Source organism: Lonchura striata, chromosome 7, assembly GCF_050655825.1.
Source record: "Lonchura striata isolate lonStrDom1 chromosome 7, ASM5065582v1, whole genome shotgun sequence".
Classification (NCBI taxonomy): Eukaryota; Metazoa; Chordata; class Aves; order Passeriformes; family Estrildidae; genus Lonchura; species Lonchura striata.
In genome coordinates this window covers 22,186,498-22,208,711 of record NC_140709.1, presented here as the reverse complement: position 1 = coordinate 22,208,711, position 22,214 = coordinate 22,186,498, and the positions used below count along the sequence as shown (strand labels likewise).

General features: G+C 39.3%; 1 protein-coding gene across 3 annotated transcripts in view; it reads right to left on the bottom strand.

The window, feature by feature from the left end:
• MTX2 (metaxin 2) overlaps positions 1-18,643 on the bottom strand; it is a 29,717-nt gene extending 11,074 nt beyond the window's left edge. Inside the window, exons 1-4 of one of the 3 annotated variants that reach the window (XM_085585128.1) lie at positions 18,551-18,643; positions 5,768-5,815; positions 4,726-4,772; positions 900-1,101 (exon numbers count right to left, since the gene is read on the bottom strand). In XM_085585128.1, the coding sequence (XP_085441254.1) occupies positions 900-923 (24 nt within the window). In that variant the 5' untranslated portion in view covers positions 924-1,101; positions 4,726-4,772; positions 5,768-5,815; positions 18,551-18,643. Of the gene's footprint in view, positions 1-899; positions 1,102-4,725; positions 4,773-5,767; positions 5,816-8,306; positions 8,497-18,550 lie in introns of those variants that run through there. The other 2 variants (XM_077785064.2, XM_031505406.3) reach the window with 2 other exon arrangements.
• Between the last annotated feature and the right edge of the window lie 3,571 nt (positions 18,644-22,214).

Genomic DNA, 22,214 nt, shown 5'->3' with positions numbered 1-22,214 from the left:
CCCCTACAGCTTCCTCCCAGAAAAACACATACGAGCAAACACATACACTCATTAAAAATGAGTTACAACTTGAAGTAAATCATATCCAGATTGCAGTTTCTGAGATCAGAGGCAAGAATGAAATTACTTATGCCAAGACTCAAATAGCTCACAATTTACGTCGCCACATGAGGAACACTATTTTCAGATGGCACAGTCCAAGCTTCATTTGAAGAAGATATATTCATGATTAGTTTTTAATAAAGAACAAGCCATTCCAAGCCATCTCTTATTCAGCAGCACTTCTAAAGGCACTCACACAACATACTGTTAGGAAGAAGGCGTGAAATGCATTTTCTGTTTTCATTTTTATGTTATTTCATGAGCATACAACAGACAGTATGTGATGACAACTAAAGAGTTATTCTCTACTTTACTGCAGGAACACATTTTAAAATTAAAACCCATGAAGAAATCTACAGAATAATTCAGTTTTCATATCAAACAGCTGCAGTCCCTGTAACTGAAATAGTGTGTCTAAGGTTATAAATGAAAACTGTTCAGTATCATTGCTTGAGTGACAGATTAAATTCCTAATCCAGTTATGGTAATGGCCACATGTGTAGTTTAACATAAATTAAGATCTTAATTATATTTGTGACTATTTTAAACAAAATAACAAATTCCTCTGTACCTGTGAATGTAATTTATAGCAAAGCCACGTTCATTCTCCAAAACAATCTATTTTATACTGCATCATGGCACTGGCTCTAATGGTGTAATGTAATTCTTGCTGTAGAATGCAGAAAGAGTGGATTCACTGGTAGCACAGAGGTTTTGAAGATAAATGAGGATTCTATTCATTCAGAGGTAATTTCATCTTAGAACTATATGAAAGATGTTTCACTCACAAACCGTACCTGTATAGCTTGGGATTTAAGCATGTTTTCAGAAACAACACAATGTTGCAAGATGGATTATGTTGATACTGCATTTCTCATCATGAAGAATTCCAGCTTTTATTCTCTTTTTAAAAAGAGGGATTGGCAGATTTTCATTTCAGTACCAAGCTTTTGTTTTGAAAACTGCAGCAACAAGTTCAAATTTCTGCCAATGTTTTGTCTAGAGAAAAACCAAACCACAATTCATACACACACAGAGAGAAAAAAAAAAAATCACAAATCTGTCAAGGGCAATTAATCACGTATGATTTACACATTTATTTGATTACTTGTTGAAATAAATAAGCAATTGGTCTGTATAACATAATTTTAAATTGCCCAAACTTCCTTCTGTCATTCAGGTCCAAGAACAGGCAATTTTAAAAGCACTTCCCTGGAATATGTTAAGACCACTTACAAGGACATTGACTGCACAAGCAATTAATATATATCTTAACTAAATGACCTGCAGGCTCTCTAACCTCAGGACAGCTGTCAGAATTTCCAGAATTCTGAACATTTTAGACAGCCTTTTGAGCAAGACTATGAGACTAACTGCATAAAGATTCCAGAAGAACCTGTAATAAGAGAGGCAGTCTCAACACCCACATTCCTCTTCCTGACAAGTTGGAACAGTGCAAAAGATGCTTTGAGCTGCCATTTAAGGCAAGAGGCCTGGCAGAGTGCAGCTGTATTAACCCATTCCCTCCTACTTGGCCAGGCACTAAACAAAATGGCTTTACCTGCACCAGGCATCAATGAGACAGCCTGGACAGACCCTCTGCTTCAGACTGAAATATACTCTCCTATGGTAATTCTATTTTAATCTACTTCAAACTCCATTTTTCCCTCCTTAAACTTGTAGCATTGTTTTGTTATTGAGATATATTTGGGTTTTGGTTTTGGTGGCTTTTTTTCACTATGATAAGCCAGATAAACAGGAATGCTGTATAATGGTAGTTGCACAGTAAATACATGGAGAATGGTTTTAACCATGTGTCATGTTACCCAGAAGGTATGTTTTCATTAACATTGATGGGAAGAGGGCTGAGGGTCTCACAAGAACAGAGCCTTCATTCTGTTACAATCTCCTTTCAATAGCTGGATAATCATTAATGATTAGTATTTTCCCTTGATTTTAATTAATTGCAGTGAAAATAACATTTCATTCAGTATCAAGGCTTTGCAGCCCAAGATCAAGTGGACTTTGCTGTATAATACACTACTTCAAGTTAACAAACAAGAAGTGCAAACACCAAGACATACCAGAGATAATGCATTGCTAGTTGAAGTTATGTTGTATTTTCAGAAAATACTAAGAATCTGAACCCAGTAAAAGACAAAGAAATTGCTAAATTAGTCTGTTTCCAAAATAAACAATGAGCAGAAGATTCATTTAAAACAAACAAATAAACAACCCTACCAGAATCAACAGAGAAGTTCCTCAAGATGAGCGAGTTTTGGTTGGTTTTGAACTACTACAGGCATCAGAACAGTTACTCAGCAATTCCCAGAAGACTCTGTCATTCCTTCTCTCATCTGACATGTGGCTGGACAAGAGTCCAGATTTTATTGCACAATGAGAAGTCGTAAGTCAAATCCTTATTAAAACAGCCAGACTCAACCAACTTCCTATATTCAGCCTGCAGCCCTCTCTACTCATCAATTACATCTGCAGTGAGAGTAGCTTGCTCTGCTGTCTGCTTGATCTGCTCTGTTAACAAGCAGTAGCTGAAATGCCATCTGTGTTACAGGACTGGCAACTTTGAAACAGTCAAGTTTTAGTCTGACTATATGTGTTATTTTATGTGTAGATATCAGCATGTATGTCCCTCTGAGACCTGAGAGCAGCTTTACAAAGAGGTGCTACAAGGAGATGTTATAAAATACCTGAAAGTCTGGCTGTGGCACATTAAATGTCTTGCTGTTAAACCATGTTTCTTAAATATTTGATGCTGGCTGATTCCACATGCTCTTTCTACTCAAATTTCTGATGTTTTCACCACATGAAAGTTCAACAACCACAAACAAGGTATGTAGCTGCTCTGGTGATATTGATGCGCCCCAAATCAGTAAGAGGGGGAAAAACAGTGACAGTAGTAGGAAAGAAGTCCCAGGTACCAGCTCCTGTTTCTCCTAATATCCCTCATTCCCAAATATTCCTTTGAGAAAGACACACATCCCCCAGTGCCCACCATCTCCTTAAAAAAACCCAAAACCAATAAACAGACAAACAAGCTCTCATTAAAATAAAAAGCAAATTCCTTATGCAAAATACACCGATGTATTTAAACCTCTCTGATCAATATATATTCTAGTATTGTTTCAGAATGGATCAAAGACACCAAGAATAGTTATCCTTTCCCTGTCACAACCATGTTACACAGATTCTTCAAAATTGATACGATTCCTCAATACACAATTATTCTATAAAGTTTAAGATCAGATATCTACCAGAGCCATATTTATAGTCATGGCTACTATCAGCTGTCCAGCTAGAGAATATTGAAGAAAAACAAGGACTTTTAATATATTATAGTTAATTTATCATCTAAGTGACATGTGTAGGATAACAATGTACTAGAAACAGTAAAGAAAAATGATGCATTAGAAAAGGAAATTTTAGGGTTATTTTGTTGGTGAGATGGGGGGGGTGGGTTGTGTTTTAAATACAAGCCACATATACATGTATTGTTAGATGGGAAAAAATGAGATGAGAACCCCCAAAAATACAACTGTTGGGGTAATAAGGAACATTGAGATCAATATAAAACATACTACTCAAACAAATAAATACTGCCCCATTTATTAGGTGTATCAGAGGTGATTCCTTTTTCCAGCAATGGATAAACTATCTTCTTCCTGTGATCAAATTCACTCTTAGAGCTATCTCCTAGAGTACCAGACTGGAAGGAAAAAAGTTAAGAGATCCTGGAAGTAGCTACCATGATCAAGTGATCCTAACCTTTTTACAAGTAACATCAGTTACAATCTCCAGGTGACTCATTTTTGGTAAATGATATGTGACCTCTTTGGGCAGCCCTCAAAGACTGCTTGCTGAAACTTCTCTGGGCTAGATCACACCAGGACAACAGTGCAACTCTCTGCTAAGCAAAGCAGCCACAAAATTGCTTTGAAGGATAAGAACCTTACAGACATCCTACTCCCCACCACTCTGACATCCAGGCCTTTGCTACTAACAGGGAAAACGTCCCCTTGAGATTTAGGGTTACTGAACCTTACAGGTTAATGAAGATTACATGAACTTCACAGCCACAGAGGTGTTACTAAGTCAATTAGAGGTGCAAGTTTGTCAATTATATGGACTATTTCTAAAAACCACATTAGAGCTCCAGTCTGTACACATGATGAAATTGAGAAAACCTACCAAAGACATGGAAAGATGTGATGCTCACAGCATGAAGCAAATATGCCCTGGGTTTGAGCATATTTGGGCATAGTATTAGCTATGAGAATTTAATGACAAACATCATGCAAGATGCTACAAGACAAACATGCATAGCAAGTAACAAAAAGTATGAACCATGCACAGTTCCCAGAGTAAGTAGGCAAGCAGATTTCTACACAGACCAATACAAACAGGAATACAAGAAGCAGCATTCTACATAGGACTCTCAAAATCTTCAAATCATTTAGGCTCTGGCACTTCAATGATAACATAAAGCAAATCAGAGGCAGGAAGTAATTCGTTTTGGCAGAAATAATTCTTAAATTAATCTTTTCAATAAATACAGTTATATTACATAAAATGGCATTAACATCTTTAGAAAATATGATATTTTACCTGAACAGCAAGGGAAGATGCATTATCAGAAAGCAAAATTTGTTCCTCTGTTGAAAGAAAAAAAAGAAGAAAAAAATAAACCATACAATTACAAAAAAAACAGTGCCCATTTAGCTACTGATCTGTAACTGTAAGCCATACTTGGCTGCATTTCTTATGCATAAGGAGCATAAGAAGGAGCACATATATAATTATTATGCAGCTGGACTAGAAAATCTATAATATGAATATTAAAAAACAGGAAAAAAATACCAGGAATTTTTCTCCCACAAATGCAATTGCACTTATCATATATTACCACTAATGTTCAATAAAAAACACTACAAACAAGAAAAAAAACCCAAATGCCTGACTTTTATGCCAATTACTCTCCTTCTAATCAAAGTTAAATAAAATCGCATCTTCATACCTCCTCTGGCTAAAAAGTAGAAGTATTCAGAAACCTATAAAAGCAGCTTGCAGCTAATATTGCACACTGTGTCTAGGTCTGTCACGCAAAAGAAAGATGACAAGTTCACTGCAATAAAAATTCCATGCTTAGAAGACTAGAGCTGCTACCTATTAGTCTTCATTACTTTGCAGTCTTCTGACAACTGTAGCAGGCTGCTGAGCCCCAAATGGGGGCCATAATGTGATCTGATGATATATGAAGAGCTGCTAAAGGGAGAGTGAACCATCCTAGCCTATACATTTTAACAGTTCCTTTTTACTGAGAGCCCACTTTACCACAGGACTTCAAAAATCTGCTGCCTCAGCTATTGGTGCAGTAAATCTGCCAACTGTGCCTGCAACCACATCATTTTACACTGGCTACAGCAGCCAATATAATGAGTCAATAATAAACCAAGGACCTTATAGGCCATGAATAGCTAGTTTATATTGGCAGATGCAAGCATAACTAAAACCTCTGACCAAACAAAAAAAAACACAAAGGACTATTTTAACAGTTTCTGTGTTTCCTTGCAATTAATTATCTTAGTGCATATTTAATGTGTTTTCTAAAAATAAAGTAATTATTAATTGCCAAAAACAGCGTACCTACCCTTCAGTTGCTGATACAGTGCAGCATTTTCAGGCCAAGGCTCTGCGGCTGTGGAAAGAGAAGAAATTAATTAAGCAAGCTGAATACCAATGTCCTTATAAATGCTAATGGAGCACAAATGTTACCCAGAGCAAGAACTTAGACTGCAAAGATAATGATGCAATATTTAGCCTGCTCTAAAAATGTCCCACTGACATGCTCTCCTCCTGTACTTCTCTGCTGCTCACAGAGGGACATCATGGAGAAGAAAGTCCCAGAATGTAATGTTGCAAGAAGAGCAAAAATTCAAGCTATGTTACAGAATAGCCTTGTAATTCTGAAGCAACTGATGCAGCTATTTTCCCTCCACCATAAAGATATCCTTATGCACATTCCCATCCTGGCCACTCCCAAGAGCAACTATTGATTAAGATACTAAACTAATAAATCTGGAGAGAAGAGATCAAGACACAGAGGAAAGAAGCACAAACCTCCAACATGTGAAGAATGCTTTAGGAAAATAGAAAAGCTTTCTGCCTTTTCAAGTTGTGTCCTTATAATCCTATGTAATACCCACAGAGCCAGGAGCCCAGGCATGTCAGAACTCTGCCCACCAGGATGACCAGAGCTGCCTGTAGCTTTAAGTTATGTACTGCTCAACCCTAAAAAGGGAATGTCAATATGCATTCAAGAAACTGAATCATCAGTTCAAAACAGTTGAGCAGTTGTTAAAAAAATGAGGCAAGGAAATAAAAGACAATCACATCCTCCAGTTGAGAACCATTGCATGTAATCACTCATACACCATATGAATGTAAGAGAAGGCAAAAATAATAATCAGTACCAATTTACTGTTAATGGTAGCATAAAGGCAACAGTTCATCACATTTTTTGTATTCACTACATTCCTTGTTAATGTCTGATTAAAAATCTGTTTTTAAATATAATTTCAAACCTTGCATTCTACCCAAAATAGCCTTTTGTAAACAAAGTTTATGTTCTAATCGTGTAAATTATTTAAAGCAATAATGTATATAAATAGCTATGTGTGGATCAAGCATAAATATGTCACTGGCTTAAATAAGGCTTTGCATCTTTGCCTTTAGAACTCAAACAGAAAAAGTGAAGAATTTTCTATCATTCCTTTTGGATGCTCATGAAGTATTAATTCTTATGGAAGTCACACAGAATGTAAAGCTTAAAACACTGTACACAGTTTTGTGAGGGTCACTGCCTCTAACATTAAGGCATAGAGCCTATCAGAGTGATACTAGTATGGGCATGAGAAAGCAACTAATCACATTTAAGTGTCATGGAAAAATGTTTTATGTTTTATTGTAGCAGATATTGGTTTTACACCCCGCCATTAAAGTTTTGCCCTGAAGTAAAAATTCTTAGGTGGAAGTACATTTACATCTTTAAATAAAAAGAATCTAAGATAGTGTCTGCAGTACTACCTTAAGCATTTAAAATAATTTATCAAATATACATTTCTTCAAGTACACTGAAGTCTTGCAGGAGCAAATGGAAGGAGGAAATTAAGAATGTTATTACTATATTTTAGCAAACTTATCAGTTCTGGACTCTGAGATACTTACAGAAGTAACTAAGTAACAAAGTTACAATGATCTTGTAAATGCTCCAGCCAAACAGTGAAAACATCCCTTCTACATGCCCAAAAGGGTACAAAGAACTTCAATTGCATGGGCCCATTCCTACTGAAACTTTTTGCCTGATCCTCTTCTGACTGAAGCTGAAATGTCAGCTTTATAACTAATTCTTAGATTTCAGCCTAAACTGGAAGTCACCTATTTTTTACACAAGCACATAATTGAAATATTTCTGGACTACAAAAATCAAGCAAACTTCTTCTCAAACAAAAGAGCTAGGTACATTCCAAAAAATTCAGATCGTAATTCCAGTCTGATTTTGGCACTAAACTATATGCAGCCATGGAGAAACAGAAATAATACACACACACACCCCCACCAGCTTCTTGGCACACAGAATCCAAAACCACACTGCTGCTAAGGCATGATATATCCATGCTATAAACTAAAATACAAGTAGATTATACATACACAGTTTAGTTGTGTACTAATATATGTTTCTAACATGTAAATTAAACAAGGAAAAATAGCCAAATTAAAATCTCAGCCTTCACTATGAGTACACCTGGAACTCCAAATTTCAGCTGTTGTAAGAAAATGAATAATATACCCTGTACTTGGCACCTGTCAGTCTCCAGAGTGAGGTCACAACTCTGACCATGTCTGGATGCGGTAGACACATGCTCACAAGCCTTGAACCAAAGTCTTTAGTTCTTTGTATGGAAAGCATACAAACTGATTTCACTGCTTCTATAAAGAAAGGATTTGAAAATTAACAGTTTCACATTAAGATTCACATGTTATTACCTATATCCTAGAAAATAAACAAATTCTGCAGTATGCATTCAGAATTTCATGCAGATCATGTTCCGCAACATCAGTGGTACAAACACTTGTGCAATACTCTGGAAATCAAATCATTAAATACCCATTCCCTATCTGTCCCATACCTTACAACTTCTACTCATTCTCCCTCTTCCGAGATGTCTAGAATATGACACATTTATTTCTGAAGAAGAGAGAAGTTTAAGTAAGAGGTCCAGGCTCATCAGGTACAAGCTAAATTCAAGTAGGAGCTCCCCTGCTGCCTTCAGCTAGTTCCAAGGTGCAAGCTTGCAGTTAAGGGAGACCAGAGCCCTGCTGGGGAAGAGAGAAGGAGGCATCACTGAGGGCTTGTCACTTATCTCCACAAGAGGAGAAAGTGTGTAACATCTTTAATGTGCAGCAATGACTCTTGCCTTATGAATGTAGGTGAAGACATAATTTGTAGAATAATAGGCACTAATATTACACGCTGCTTCAGTTCTGTCATATTTCCAATCCATCAAGTTGATTAATGCTATAATAACTCCTCACAAACTTATCATTTGTGCACTAATGAAGTCAAATCCAGTTTATCCTTCGGCAACTATAATCTTCTGGTCTGTAGATGTTCATTTCCCTGCTAACCACGGCTACTGTGGCACTCAGTATATAAAGAGAAAATTAACAAATGTGATGTCAATTCAGCTTCAGAAGCTTTCAACACAGAATCACATTTATGTGTTAGATCCTACGCAACAGACATTTTTATCATTACTTGCTCACAGGATGAAATAACTGCCTGGAAGCATGCCTTACAGGAATAGCTTCTCTACAGTTCTTAGAAATAAGGAACTATTTCATTCTTCCTTCTGCCTCCATAATCAGAGGAATTACTATTGTGTGGTTTTCAATGGGTCTGTCTCGCAGGCTTGCAGTCTTTAGTAAAAATTGTTTTCCCACCCTACCAAAACTTTTCCCATGATTAACAAATTCAAATATTTAGTCTTTCATGTGGATTTTCTGTTGTTCAGGACAATCAAATCTCATACTATTTTCTTTCCCTACTTCTCTACCACACTGCTTGTTGATTAAAACAATAATGCCAGTTATAGTAAACAGCCTATGGGAAACAATCTGTGGAACTACTCCCCCCTTCTACCCCCCCTCCATTAACAATGTCTGAAAAGGGCTCGAGTTCAAAAGTAACAGGGAAATCAGAATTAAAAGGATGTGGATACAGAAAACATCACTACATAAGCCTTGTTATCCTGGGTGCTGAGAATTCAGCAGACACAGCACCCCAACAAATGGGGAAGTCAAAGAGCAAGCAAACCTACACCAAAACTTCTTTGGTTTTGTGGATGACTAAAAATGCATAAAAATTTCATTAAGCTCAATGTATTTGTTAGTCTAAGTGTTTTACTTATTAACAGTTTAGCATAGAAAATGCTAAAGATTTCAAAGTGATAACAGGGTTCTTAGTTGTCAAATTAGAAGAAAATTCTGTGAACTGGTGCGTTGCACATTCCCAGTAGAGTTTTAATACTCAGGTTTATAAATATTGAAACAGATTCCTAACTCCTCACCTGTCATATCAGAGAATGACTTAGAAAAAACGTAATTTTTACTCTTAAAATAGAACTTCCAAAGCAAAGAATGAGTCATGACAGTCACATCACATTCTCTGCCACTGAAGGTGTATTGCATTAGGCGCGCTTTTCAGATTTTCACATTGTGTGAAATGTTTTACTTGAGCAACATTAACACTAGAGAGAGACATTCAAATAACAATTTGATTTCAATGTTTTCAGACGTTTCAGACTGACATTTCAATAATACGACTTTATCTACCCAAATACTTTTGGGACAGTAAGAGAAAAGAATGCATATATGCTGTAAGAGGACATACTCAAGAGCACTGAATCCCACTACCAATAGGGGATCAGCAACTCACCTGAAGCCTACATAGCTCCAACTAAAGCTCTCAAAACAGGACATACTTCACTTGCACATTGGTGAACCTTAATTCCAAGAATGACAGGCTGCATTAACACTCCCACAGTGAACTCTGTTCAAGAGGAAGCACCATATCCCTAAGATGCTCTACAGTCCCTCAGCCCCACCAATTCCTTGTGCAGGCTGTTCAGAATTATTTATGAGTTCACTAAATTTGGTTTCAACTTCTACACTCCGAATTACTGGGAAACTCTTCATCCTGTGTCAGCGCTGCCAGGATGTATGGGGGAAACAAACATTTTTATCCATCTTCCCCAAGCAGCTTCAGGATGATGAAAGAGAGGTAATGAAATAAATGGTTTACAGTTATTACTTTAGTCCTCTTACTTAAAAAATAAGGCTCTGACTGTGAAAATGAGAAGACAAAATACTTTGCATGTTAAATTGTGGAAAATGCTAAACAACAATTTAGCCACTTCAGTGGTCTAGTATGAATAGCCAGTTTCAGCAGTAGGGTAGGCAGGGTGATTTACCCTGTAGTCTGCCATTAGTTTAGCTTGCTGGCAAGCTGTGGTGTTCTTGAATACCAGCCACAGACAAAAACCAGAGAACTCTAGATCCAGGCATCAAGATGTTCCCTCCTGAATGAGAAATAAAGTCATCAACAAGTTAAAAGTCTTTTAGGAAAACACTCAACTTGCAAGTAGGCTGTTCCCAGCTCTCGGCAATATCATAGAATTCTGTTGGGACAAGTATATTTTTGGAAGGCAATGCAGATAGAAATATCCTTCTGTTACAAAGGTAGCCTATGCCTAATAGGAAACAAGGCTAATAAACAGTGAATCAAGAAAATTTCTGCTCCAAATATCCTCTGAACCAAAATCTACTATATTCTCAGTTTGTCATCAATTTATTCTATGATACCTTCTGTTTCTGTAAATGCAGTATTCAGTTGACTAACAATCTCTTCCATACAGTTCACTGTGTGCTGTTGTGTAGGCAGGGCTAGGACCTGGCCTGGGAATATTTGCCCTTCTTTAATACAGCAATTTCATGAAATGTTATGAAGTTGTTATGGATCATATAAAAATAAAGACTACTTCTTCTCTAAAATCACCACATTTGCATGGATCACTTTCCTTTTTGTTACATTTTTCTTAAACATTTTGATACTAAACTTACATAAAAAAGGAGGAAAGCTCTATCATCTGTATTTACCTGTTTGGTTCACATAGCATTAAAGGCATGCTATAAGAGCCAAGAGGCAAGATATCCTCTATTAAAAACAAGCAAACAAAAATACTTGGCATTAATCTGAATCACTGTATTGCTGTATTACAGCTGGAGAGATTAACTTACACATTATTTTCATACAGTTTCCTTTAGCCTCTCCCTAGGTAGAGATTTGATTAAAATATAATGAGAATTCTCAAAACTGCTTTTTCACAAGAGTAAAAACACTAAAAAGAAATTCAGTCTTACATCTGGGCAACATCTATATCCAACAGTATTACTTACAAGTCTCTAAACATCATGGAGCAAATCACAACAATCAGCAGGAAAAGTTATTCTTTTTGGTTTCCAAAGACTGGTGATATGATGGGGACCTGCTGCTCAATACCTAAGAATGACAGAATATTCTGAGTTGGAAGGCACCTCAATTTTCTAAATGTAGTAATCAGAAGAAAAACACATGGAAAGCTATTCTCCAGACTGCAGAAAGAAGGAGGACTTGATGTTAAAATGCATCAAAACAGAAGCAGTTCATACTCTTTTAACACAAATCTGTATTTTCAAGTAGCAATACATTGTTTAAAAAGAAAATTCCAGGATTCTAGTATTCAAGAAATTAGTGGAGGGGTAAATTTGATTAATACAGTGAAGCTGCAGCCACTTTGGAACCAAATCAGTTAAATGTCTACATCCCATACATTAAGAGTGATCAATAAAGGAAGTACAAGAAAGTTGTGAATAAGCTTCCTTAAGACCTACCAGTGCAACCCACCCACACTGAGTACACATCAATTTCATGTAACTGCCTGATCCTGTAAACTAACAAGGGCCAAGAAAAAAAACAGCATCTCCCTGGCCTGCTGACAAAGGACCAAAATTTCCTAGTGTTTCATAGTGCCTTTCCAAATGGAAGCCAACTTTCACACTAGTTAAACACTACACATTAAATCATGTATCAAATAATTACATAATTTGCTTAAATCTGTCCCTGTCCTCCTTTGTAGAGATATTACAATTTAGATAAAACATGACTGTCCAGTAATAACTGATTGAGCAGATAGTCAACATAAAGACTCAATCTCAGCAGCAATTCTCAAACTTGAGTTTCCTGTAGCTGTACCACTATGATAGTCAGCATGAGACATTACTGCAGCAGCCATTTAACATGACATAACCTGCTTCTTCACCCTCCAAGAAAGCTATTAATTGCAGGTATTTAAGCATTAGTCCAATTCTGTTACTGTCTTTGAGCTGACTTTCAAGAGTATACACATATGTGGTTCAATCCTCTAGGGTGCTCGACACTCTTGCTGCTTGGGCAGGCCACAGGAGGGAGATCCTGTCAGGAGACGAGGCCAAAAAATCTCAACAAAATCAAGACCATAAATAAAAGTTGTTCCTAAATCAACATCTGGACTTCTTCAGAAAATCAGAGAGCGTGCCAGCTAATGATCTCAAAAGATTTATTTATAAAGTCTTGACAAGCTGGAGTTATTTTACTTATTTCTGATATTCAGCATAAATGCTCCATCTCAAAGAAGCTCAGTAATTCTTAAAATTAGCTTTTCATAGATTTCCAAATCAAACCCTTCCCTTTGTGCTACTTAACTCTCTTGCTCCTATTTGGTCCTGACCCAAGAAGTCAAACTTCAAGCACAGGAGCTGTGAAGAGCAGGACAGTGGAGGTATGATACTTACTAATGCCTTATTGGACCGGAACATTTCTTAGCCATGATACCTACATTAGCAGATATGTACATTTTTAAATCAGTCCTTTGAAAGCTCTCCTAGATTGTGACCCCTCTTTTCTGTGGTAGTCTGAACTCTTCCTCCCCTAACGGGCAGGCAGTCTGACCACCACTTCTGCAGAGTGCCCCAAGGAGTTCCCTGCTTTCTCATTCACAGCACCCCTGCTCTGGCCCACAACAGAGATCCTACACATCTGTCCCACCAGACAGGACCTCAGTATCCCATACCTGCTCCCAAACTGCTTCCCACACACAATTCCACCTCACCCAGCCCTGGTCCCTCTGGCCTTTCATTAAGGCTCCTCTTCACTGTCTCATTCCCTATCCTGCCCATAGCCTTAAGCACAGCAGCACCAGTCTTGCAAAGGTGCAAGATGAGCTGAGATCCCTAGGGCAGGAGAGCTCTGCAGGGTAGAAAGGCAGACAGCACTGATGCAGCCAGCCAAGTGTTGCTGCTAGCAAGGGGGAAGATGCTGCTTTAGGGCTCCAAGCCTTTAAGTCAGCCCACAGCAGATAATGGTATTTGCCACAGCACCTCTCATGCTGTCCCTCACCTCTGGGAAACACTGCAGACTCCCTGCTTCAAAACCTGTAAACATTTACCCTGTTCTCTTAATCATACCCTCACAATCTCCTTCATTTCTTTTCCAAGGCTTTCAATGAGAACAGACCAATGCATCCAGAGTTTCTCCAATACTGCATTTAAATGCAAAAAAAAACCACACACGCAGTTGAGCTTTGGAAGTTCTTGCTAGGAATGCAAACATTACATTGGCTTCACTGTCATTATACCACAGCTAGAAGGCAGAACTGTTAAAAATTCCCATCTCTCAGCATTTTTACTTTCTAATTTGGTATGAGTATGTACAAACCAATTTTTTAGTTGAGCTCCCATCCTCCCCAATGAGACTTGTCCTGCCTTCTTTGCAGCATCATTGGAATTTTTTCCTTTGATGTTTCCAATACTTCCTGAGCATTCCATGGATTTTATTACTACATAAAACTCCTTATAGTTTGTGTTAAAACATCCATGTTCATGTGATATCTATGTCATCGTCTTAAGAACTGAAGACCAGAATGTAAAGGTAATAATCATAAAAATTTGAAGAGTATGGTGTGTACTTTTTCTCTGTCCTCACCATGGCTTGCATGCAGCTGCAGTTTCTCACTCACTTTCAAAAGAGACAGCTGAAAATGCCCAGCAGCGTACAACATATGATGCCTCTTCAACTAGAGCAAAAAACAGCAACCAAGCTCTTGCATTTATTCTTGTTTTGAAAATAAAGGTGATTCACCTGATCCTGTTCTCTATAGGAACAGACCAGGTTAATGCCTGAGGGCAGTCCAAGAATAGAGCATCCAAAGACCAGAGAGAAAAAAAGGAGTGAGAAAGAGAAGGAAAATCTGATTGCTCTCCAAAGTTGTTCTGACTATTTGCTATTTTTTTTCTATGACCTCTTGAGCTGAGGCTCCAAAACATCACTCTCATCCAAACCACTCGTCATGGTTTCATCAGCCAATGAAAGTCTACTTGAAATTCAAACTGAACAATATCAAAATAGGTGCTACATTTGGTTTACTAATTTTGATACCATTATTTCTAGAGCAATCTCATTTATGGAATGAGAAAAGAAGACACTTTAGCAGAAAACATGTAACAATAAAATGCTGATTAGAGAAAGGCTGCTTAGTCTTAATGGAGACAGAAACAATTATAGAAGCATGCTTTATTATAAACTGTAATTATGCTGCTGCTTAAAAACAAGGAATAACAATATTTCAAAATGAAATATGTACTATACTACAATAATTGTGAAAGTAATGTTTTCCCTGACCCAAAAATATAGACTGGATAAGCAATCCACTCAAAGGATTGGTCTAAACCAAGTCATGAAACATGTCTGAGCATAAATTGGCAGGAGTGACATAAAAAACTTGCTTATTGAAACTGAACAGGACTTAAAAGAGATTCCTTTCAGCTTGATTACCAAATGAAAAGCACACATGTAAAAAACACTGTTTGTCATGTAGTCTGACAAATTTGGTATTTTCAAATAAACTTTAATTTTTCATTACAAGAACTTCTGCAGCAGGTTTAAACAATCTCTGCTGCCAACAACCTATTTTAAGCAAGAATAGCTTAATTTTTTTTTCACCTCACACATGGAGGAAGTACTAACATTTACCTATGCGCATTTTGATGCAAAAAATGCATACTCAGTTTAAATATCATGTCTTTATGTATGGGAACAATTTAGGTGGTCAGGTTTTGTTCCAAATGAATTTTTTCTCACTCAGATTGAAGCCTGTCTCAATACATAAAACATGCATGTCAAAGATTTATTTGTACTCCAGCATGCCACACTGGAGGCAGACTCACTATGAACATAAAATACCTTAAGGCAGAAAGGCACCTGCTTTTCACACTGCATTCATTTCCCTTAGTATTAAAACCAGCCTAAGACTCTTGGACATAACAGCAATAAACAGAAGTAGTTTTCCAGAGATCAAAGGACAAGCAACAATAATTATTTTCCCTCTTTTGATCACTGACCTAAAACTAATGTATTTTGGGGGGGGAAATAAAGCATATTGAGTAATTTAGTGATCAATTAAATGTATGTTCAACAATCATTTAGAGATTATTTGAGCAGTCAGCTTCTCAAAACTACTAGAGTTAGAAAGATTAATGTTGTAGACCACTTGAAAGCTGGCACTCTAATTCTTCTTACAGTATAAACATTCATTTCCTATCCCGTTAATATGTGATTGATGCCAAGCTATTCTAAATAAATTCTCTATCATATTATTCAATTAATAATTTCTACAGTTTAGAAATGGATGATTTAAACTGTGATGCTTCTTTTTTATGAATGCTTGCAACTCATGAAGCTATGGAAATATTTATTATTCCTTGAGACATAGTATCAACTTCTTCATATTCCTGAATGAGCAAATGGCTGAATGCCACTAATGCAAGCATTACACTCCACACAGGTGATTCAGTCTCAGCCTTGTGTTTAATCACTGACGCGTTAGAGCAGCAGGCTGTGCCCAGCGTGGTCAGGTAAATCATGTTGCTCAGGGAGGATGCTGAATTACTGCAGCACTGCAAGCAGGCTGAGAACTGATGGGCACAGAACCACTGAGGCTGGAAGGCACTTCTTGGATGTCCACAGCAAGCCACAGCAGGTTGCCCATCTCCACTCTCCTCCAGGGACGGAGACTCCACAACTGCACTGAGCAATCTGCTCCAATGTTAAATCATCCTCACACTGAAAAGTTTTCTTACATTCAGATGGTGTTTTCTGTATTTCAGTTTGTGCTGAGATGGTGAAAGTGAATGCACAAGGCACAGGCAAAGTGAAAATACGTAAATCCAAATACACACACAAAAAGTTGGTGTAAAAGGAAGTTCTGATCTTCTTCTCCACTAAAACCTTCTCCTAAGGTTTTAAAACATTTCTAGAAAACAAATTATGCTGAGCTAATTGTCTTAAATACTTGTATGTAAGGACCCATGCATTACAGCTGTTATATGTTAAGAGCAGCAGCAGCTGGTTGCAACTGCTATGACAAAAGGACATCTTCATGAACAGGAACCCAATGAAAATTCAATAAAATTTCATTTTTAAGAACATGGAAAAAATTCTCAGTCATTCACAACCAGAGATACAGGATAAGATGCTATTAAAACAAGTGTCATTGTAAAGCAGTATTCTTTCCTTGCAGATACACCATTTTTCTTCCTCACAAATACTCCTAGATCTGGGGGATATTTATATCTTCTTAGTACCAGAATTAAATACTCCCTATGTCTGTGTTAACATCGCAGGAAATCCAGATGTATGATGGCTATTTGCCAAGATCCTGGTTAGCCTTCTTTAAATTTGAAAAATCTTTGAACAAATTGAGCAATGTTGCCATTACTTACTTTCAATCTGGACGCGGTGCCTAACACAGACAAGCTACAAAGGTCATGACCCACTGGCAAAGGTATCTTTTATTTTTAAGGCAGATAACTGCTTTTAAAACTGTGAAACAACAGCTTTTATAGTAACACAGCAATGAGACGCCTACATACACTATGCTTTTGAAGTTGTATTTGTAATTCGAGAAATAATAAGTATTATCAAGCTGCCACTCTAGAATATTCATAAAGGTCGCAGAGCAGACAGGAGAATCAAGATTCAGTCATGTACACCATTATCCTTGTATTTCACAATATAAATAAAATATACTAAAGAGATCATAAAGGCAAGTAAATACCCTATTCTCCACATCCCAAGGACCAGGGCTCTGGCCCTCAGTACATAAGTGCGGGTTGTGCTAACATCTATGTATGAGCAATTGCCAACTCAACAGGCTAGCACAACTTTCAGGCTTATCTATGGGAACCTCAACAGACCCAGACTGAAGACCCACCACCTTTATATGACCTACAAGTCAGGGTACACTCATTTTTGAGAATCCAGCTCAGATTCTTAATTTGAGGCCTTTACCAAGTGGCAGAAGACCCAACTGTTGAGACAAACCTCTAGCATCCTCCTAAACAGGTCAGTATTTATCAACACGCTGCTTAGCAGCAAAAATTCCAGAACAGGGAATAAGAAAGGAGAAATTAACCAAGGCACTTATTTTAAGCATGCAACACTCTAACTGGGCTTTGAACTTCCTAGCCAGGCACTATCTAAGGTTCATGCTTTGGTTTTCTCCTTAAGAGCATATTATTATAATTTTTTGCTGAATAGCTCCACAGTGACGCACACACTTTGGTTTTATCCCAAGGTCACGTTCAGCACAGACGGCGCCGCTGCAGCGGCTCCCGGGAGCACGGACAGGGAGCAAAGGTCCCGTCAGACGCCCGAGCCTCCCCGCGGGGACACAGGGGACGGAGGGGACACAGGGACACAGGGGACACAGGGGACGGAGGGGACACAGAGGACACAGGGGACGGAGGGGACACAGGGGACACAGGGGACACAGGGACACAGGGGACACAGGGGACGGAGGGGACACAGGGACACAGGGGACACAGGGACACAGGGGACACAGCGCGCCGCCGCGGGGCGCGGGCCGGGCACAACGCCGCACCGAGCTCTCCCACGCAGCGGGGCTCAACGCCAGCTGCCACAATTATACACATGACGCGGTTTCTTGGACCACTGAAGAAAATGAAGTGTCAAAGAAGAAGTTATTACACGAAAGTAGCGACACGGCCCCGGCACAGCCGCGGTTAGGAGCCCGCAGAAGGGACCCGGTGGCCGCGCGGAGGAGCCGTGCGGAGGGACCTGTCCCCGACCCGGGCCGGGCTCCGCACGGCACCGCGGCCGCCCCCAGCCTGCCTCAGCGCCCTCCCCGCGGCGCCGCGGCCCCATCCGAGGGTCACCCCGGGGACTGAGGCCGCGGCACTGAGGCACAGCCCCGGCGTCCCGCCCGCCCCCGCCCCTCACCGGCCAGCTGAGTCACGAAGGCCTCGGCCACCAGCGACATGTCGCGGAGCGCGGCGGGCCGCGGCACGCACAGGAACTGGGCGCCGCGCCGCCGGCGGGGAGCGACTGCATCCGGGGCCGGGGCGGGGCCCCGCGGCTCCCCCGCCCGCGGGCGCAGCGCCGGGGCCCGCGGGGCCTGCGCGCCCGGCGCTGCCGCCGGAGCCGCGGGGATGCTCCGCGGGGAGTTTCCGAGCGGCCCGGCCTGGGAGCGACAGTCACTCCCTCCGTTAGCCCAGCCTGAGGGCAAACCCCGGGAACTGCCAGCGGGGCACCGCCTGCTCAGCCTCTGCCCCGGGGCACGAGGGAGCGGAGCTCCGAAATGCTTCCCGAAGCGTCTCGGGGCAGTAGGTTGGAACTGAAGGGTACAGCTGCCTTGTCTTCCTCCCAGTTGGGAGTCTTAATTCCAGAAGACAAACTGCTTTTTGGAACGTACACCTTGCCTTTAAGCAACCATAAATTTCTTGGTCTCAATTCGAGAATATAAAGCCTACCTAAGTGTTGGAAAATGCTATAAAATTATATACCCGGTATTTTGATTGCAGAGAAGATAAAGGATACGTGGATTACTTGTTTCATTATCTTGCAGTCCCTTTTGAGCCTCATTTCTTTAGCCACACTTTAATAAGAATTAGATTATCTCATTTTATCAAGTATTACTTACTCTACTGTGAAGAACGGCACAACATTTCAGTCTTGTAAAATCTTAAATATTTTATGTACAGAGGACATGGGATATAAGCATGTATTAATGTTTCTAAAGTATGTGAAACTCCTCTGGTGGCACTTACTATTGAATCATTCTTCACATGAATATATTGAATATATTCTTCACATGATAGTGGAAGCATGCTATTAGAGCAGTAGCAAAAGCAGAAGAGTCAGTAGATACATTGGAACAATGGTCTGAGGACTTAAAATAGTAAATAAGAGAACTGAATATTTTTAAGTGCTGATTAAAGCTTTGTTTCTAATTACAGCTGTAAGTTGAATAGCATTGAAATTACAGAAATTCTGAGCAGTCTTGAGAAGCTGAGTGGCTTTGCACTAAGAGATTGCAAGAGTCTAAATTAAGCTGGTTTGTGCTGTTTGAATCCTTTCATCATCAACAGTACTTAGAAGGCTAAAAACACAAGCCATGGGACAAAAGGCTGAGCTTGAACTAGGAATAAACTAGGCCAAATCCATATATTAGCAGCCAGTTTAAAAAATTATGTTTCTTTGTAGAGCTTGGTTTGATACAAAGATGTAATATGCAGAAATGGAGGCAGATGATGCAAAATAAATCCCTGATTTCAGTGCAGAGAAGGATGGGTTTTCAAGGGAAACTGAAAGCAGAATTACACTGTCCCTTGGGCTTTGCATTTCAGAAGGTCAGCCCTCAATGAAGGGTGCTTACACGGGCACACCAAAGAGATGGAGTTCAGTTTTCTTGTAGCCCATCTTTCCACTGTAAGGTATTAGTTGCTAGGGTTAAACTGACTGCAGGTGAAACAGGACTAGGACACATACACACATACATTACATTTGAAATAGTATGGAACTTGAATAGGATTCATATTCTGCCTAGGAAAAAACATCTGTTTATATTCGTTCCCTTAATATTATTTAGACAGCTTTTAACATCTCTTTTTCTCTGTTAATATTTTACAAAATGCATGGCTAACAATAGTGCATACCTTTATCTGTAGAATGAATTCTTTGTGGATATAATTGCTAGGAATACTTTACAAAAGGAATTGTGAGATTACAACAAAAGACTTTTCTCGTGCATTTTTTCAAGCTGTTTGCTTTGTAACACTATTGTTGGCCATTCAAATTGCAGTCTAGCTAGCCATATGGATGACAGTAGATAAGATTAAACGAATCACCAGAAAATTAAGGCATTTAAATTAGTTTCTCAAAAACTGAGAACACTGCTAGGTGTCATGTGCAGTTCTCAAGTTCATGAAGCACATTTTGGGCTAAGTCCAGTTTAAGGTTGACACAAGAGTATTGTACCAGTCCAACACTGATTGCAAATATTCCTCTTCAAAAAACTTGGGATGGTAGAGGACGCTGCAGAGTTGATCTGTGTTGCAGTATAACATTTCTTCATCCCAGGACAGCAAGCTCAGGGCACATGCTGCTCAGCAGACCTCATCAGAGCACTTTCTCAGTGCACAGCTGGGTATGTCTGCCTAAAACACTGCTCTGCATTTCCACGGAGCAGGTCTCTAACAAGTTAGGCCTTTCCAAGACACAGGAGGAATGCTGACAGTCACAGATTCAATTAGCAATGGTTCTGTCAAAGAGAACTGTGCAGAAATCTTGCACATGGGTGAAGTGTCTGAAGACTCCTTGTGTGGTACAGCTGGATTTTTGAGAAAAGGCCAAGAAGTAGAGAGCCATGGGGGAAAAAAACAGCACTGAAATGCCTTCTCCTTGCCTGACCCACAGTCAGGCTGCCCCTCTCATGTAATTTAGGGCATCCTAGGGGCTGCCAGGCATTATGGTGCCTGTCAGTGTCTTTAAAGAGCTATTATGGCTGCTGGAAATCACCACAATGAAGGAAGACTTGAGTAAGTCCTTCCCTGCCAACACATCCAGTGCCAGGCAGCAGCAGGAGGGTGTTTTTAGCATGACTTCATGCCAGAGGTTCTCTGTACACTAAATACCTGGCAAAGTACACAGACCAACAGAAACAGATGAATGTAGACTAGCATGGTCAAATGGATCTAATAGGACATTTGGTATACTTTTAAGGCAAGTGTTTGCCTATCAGCCATTTCATGCAATCCACTGTTCAGCGTGAGGAATGGTGCCAAAACTACTCAAGCATGAGCCAAGTTGCAAATTTTTCAGTTACACACACAGTCCTGTGAGTTTACTAAAGAAATACCATTATATGGAACCTGAATTCAAAATTGAGGCCAAACACAACTCTGAAGCTCCAATGCACTTCCTTGAAAAGTTGGTGTATATGTTTTGTGGTAGTGTCCTTGATGGAGTAAGAAATAAATTTGGGTTTATGAAAGTTCAGGTGTACCTTACAATCAATTTTCATACTAAAATGAATTGCCTGCTGCTGACAGTATTCTCTTATTTGCATAATCAGGTAGGCTCAAAAGGGTTTAATTGCTGTGTAAACAAGATAAGGTATGATTTCTAGGAACATATGTCTATAAAAATACATATATATACATACTGTACTAACATTAATCACTTCACACTTAAGCATTCTTAATTCTAAATGAAAAAATGCTGATTAATTTTCCAGCAACCTACATGAAGATAGAAAGGGTTTATTAGAGTTTTAAGAGATACCAGAATAGCATTTCTGAAAGCAAACAGGGAATCACAAACTGTATGAATGCCATTAGATTAATCATTTTCTTCTCCTTTTCTCACCTCCTTTTCTGCATTCTTTTATTCAGCAGGGTGAGATTTTCAGGGGTACCAGGCCTACTTTAGCACATCTGTCATTCCTGCAGCTGCACTGAGCAGACATCAAAGCAGCTGTTCAGAAACCCAAATTTCACTATTTTATTTACTGAAGGTGTTACCAGCCCCCAGGCTCTTGCATATCCCTGTCATTCCCAGCAGCTGCTGAGGAATCTTGCTCTGTGCTCTGAAATAACTAAGTCAG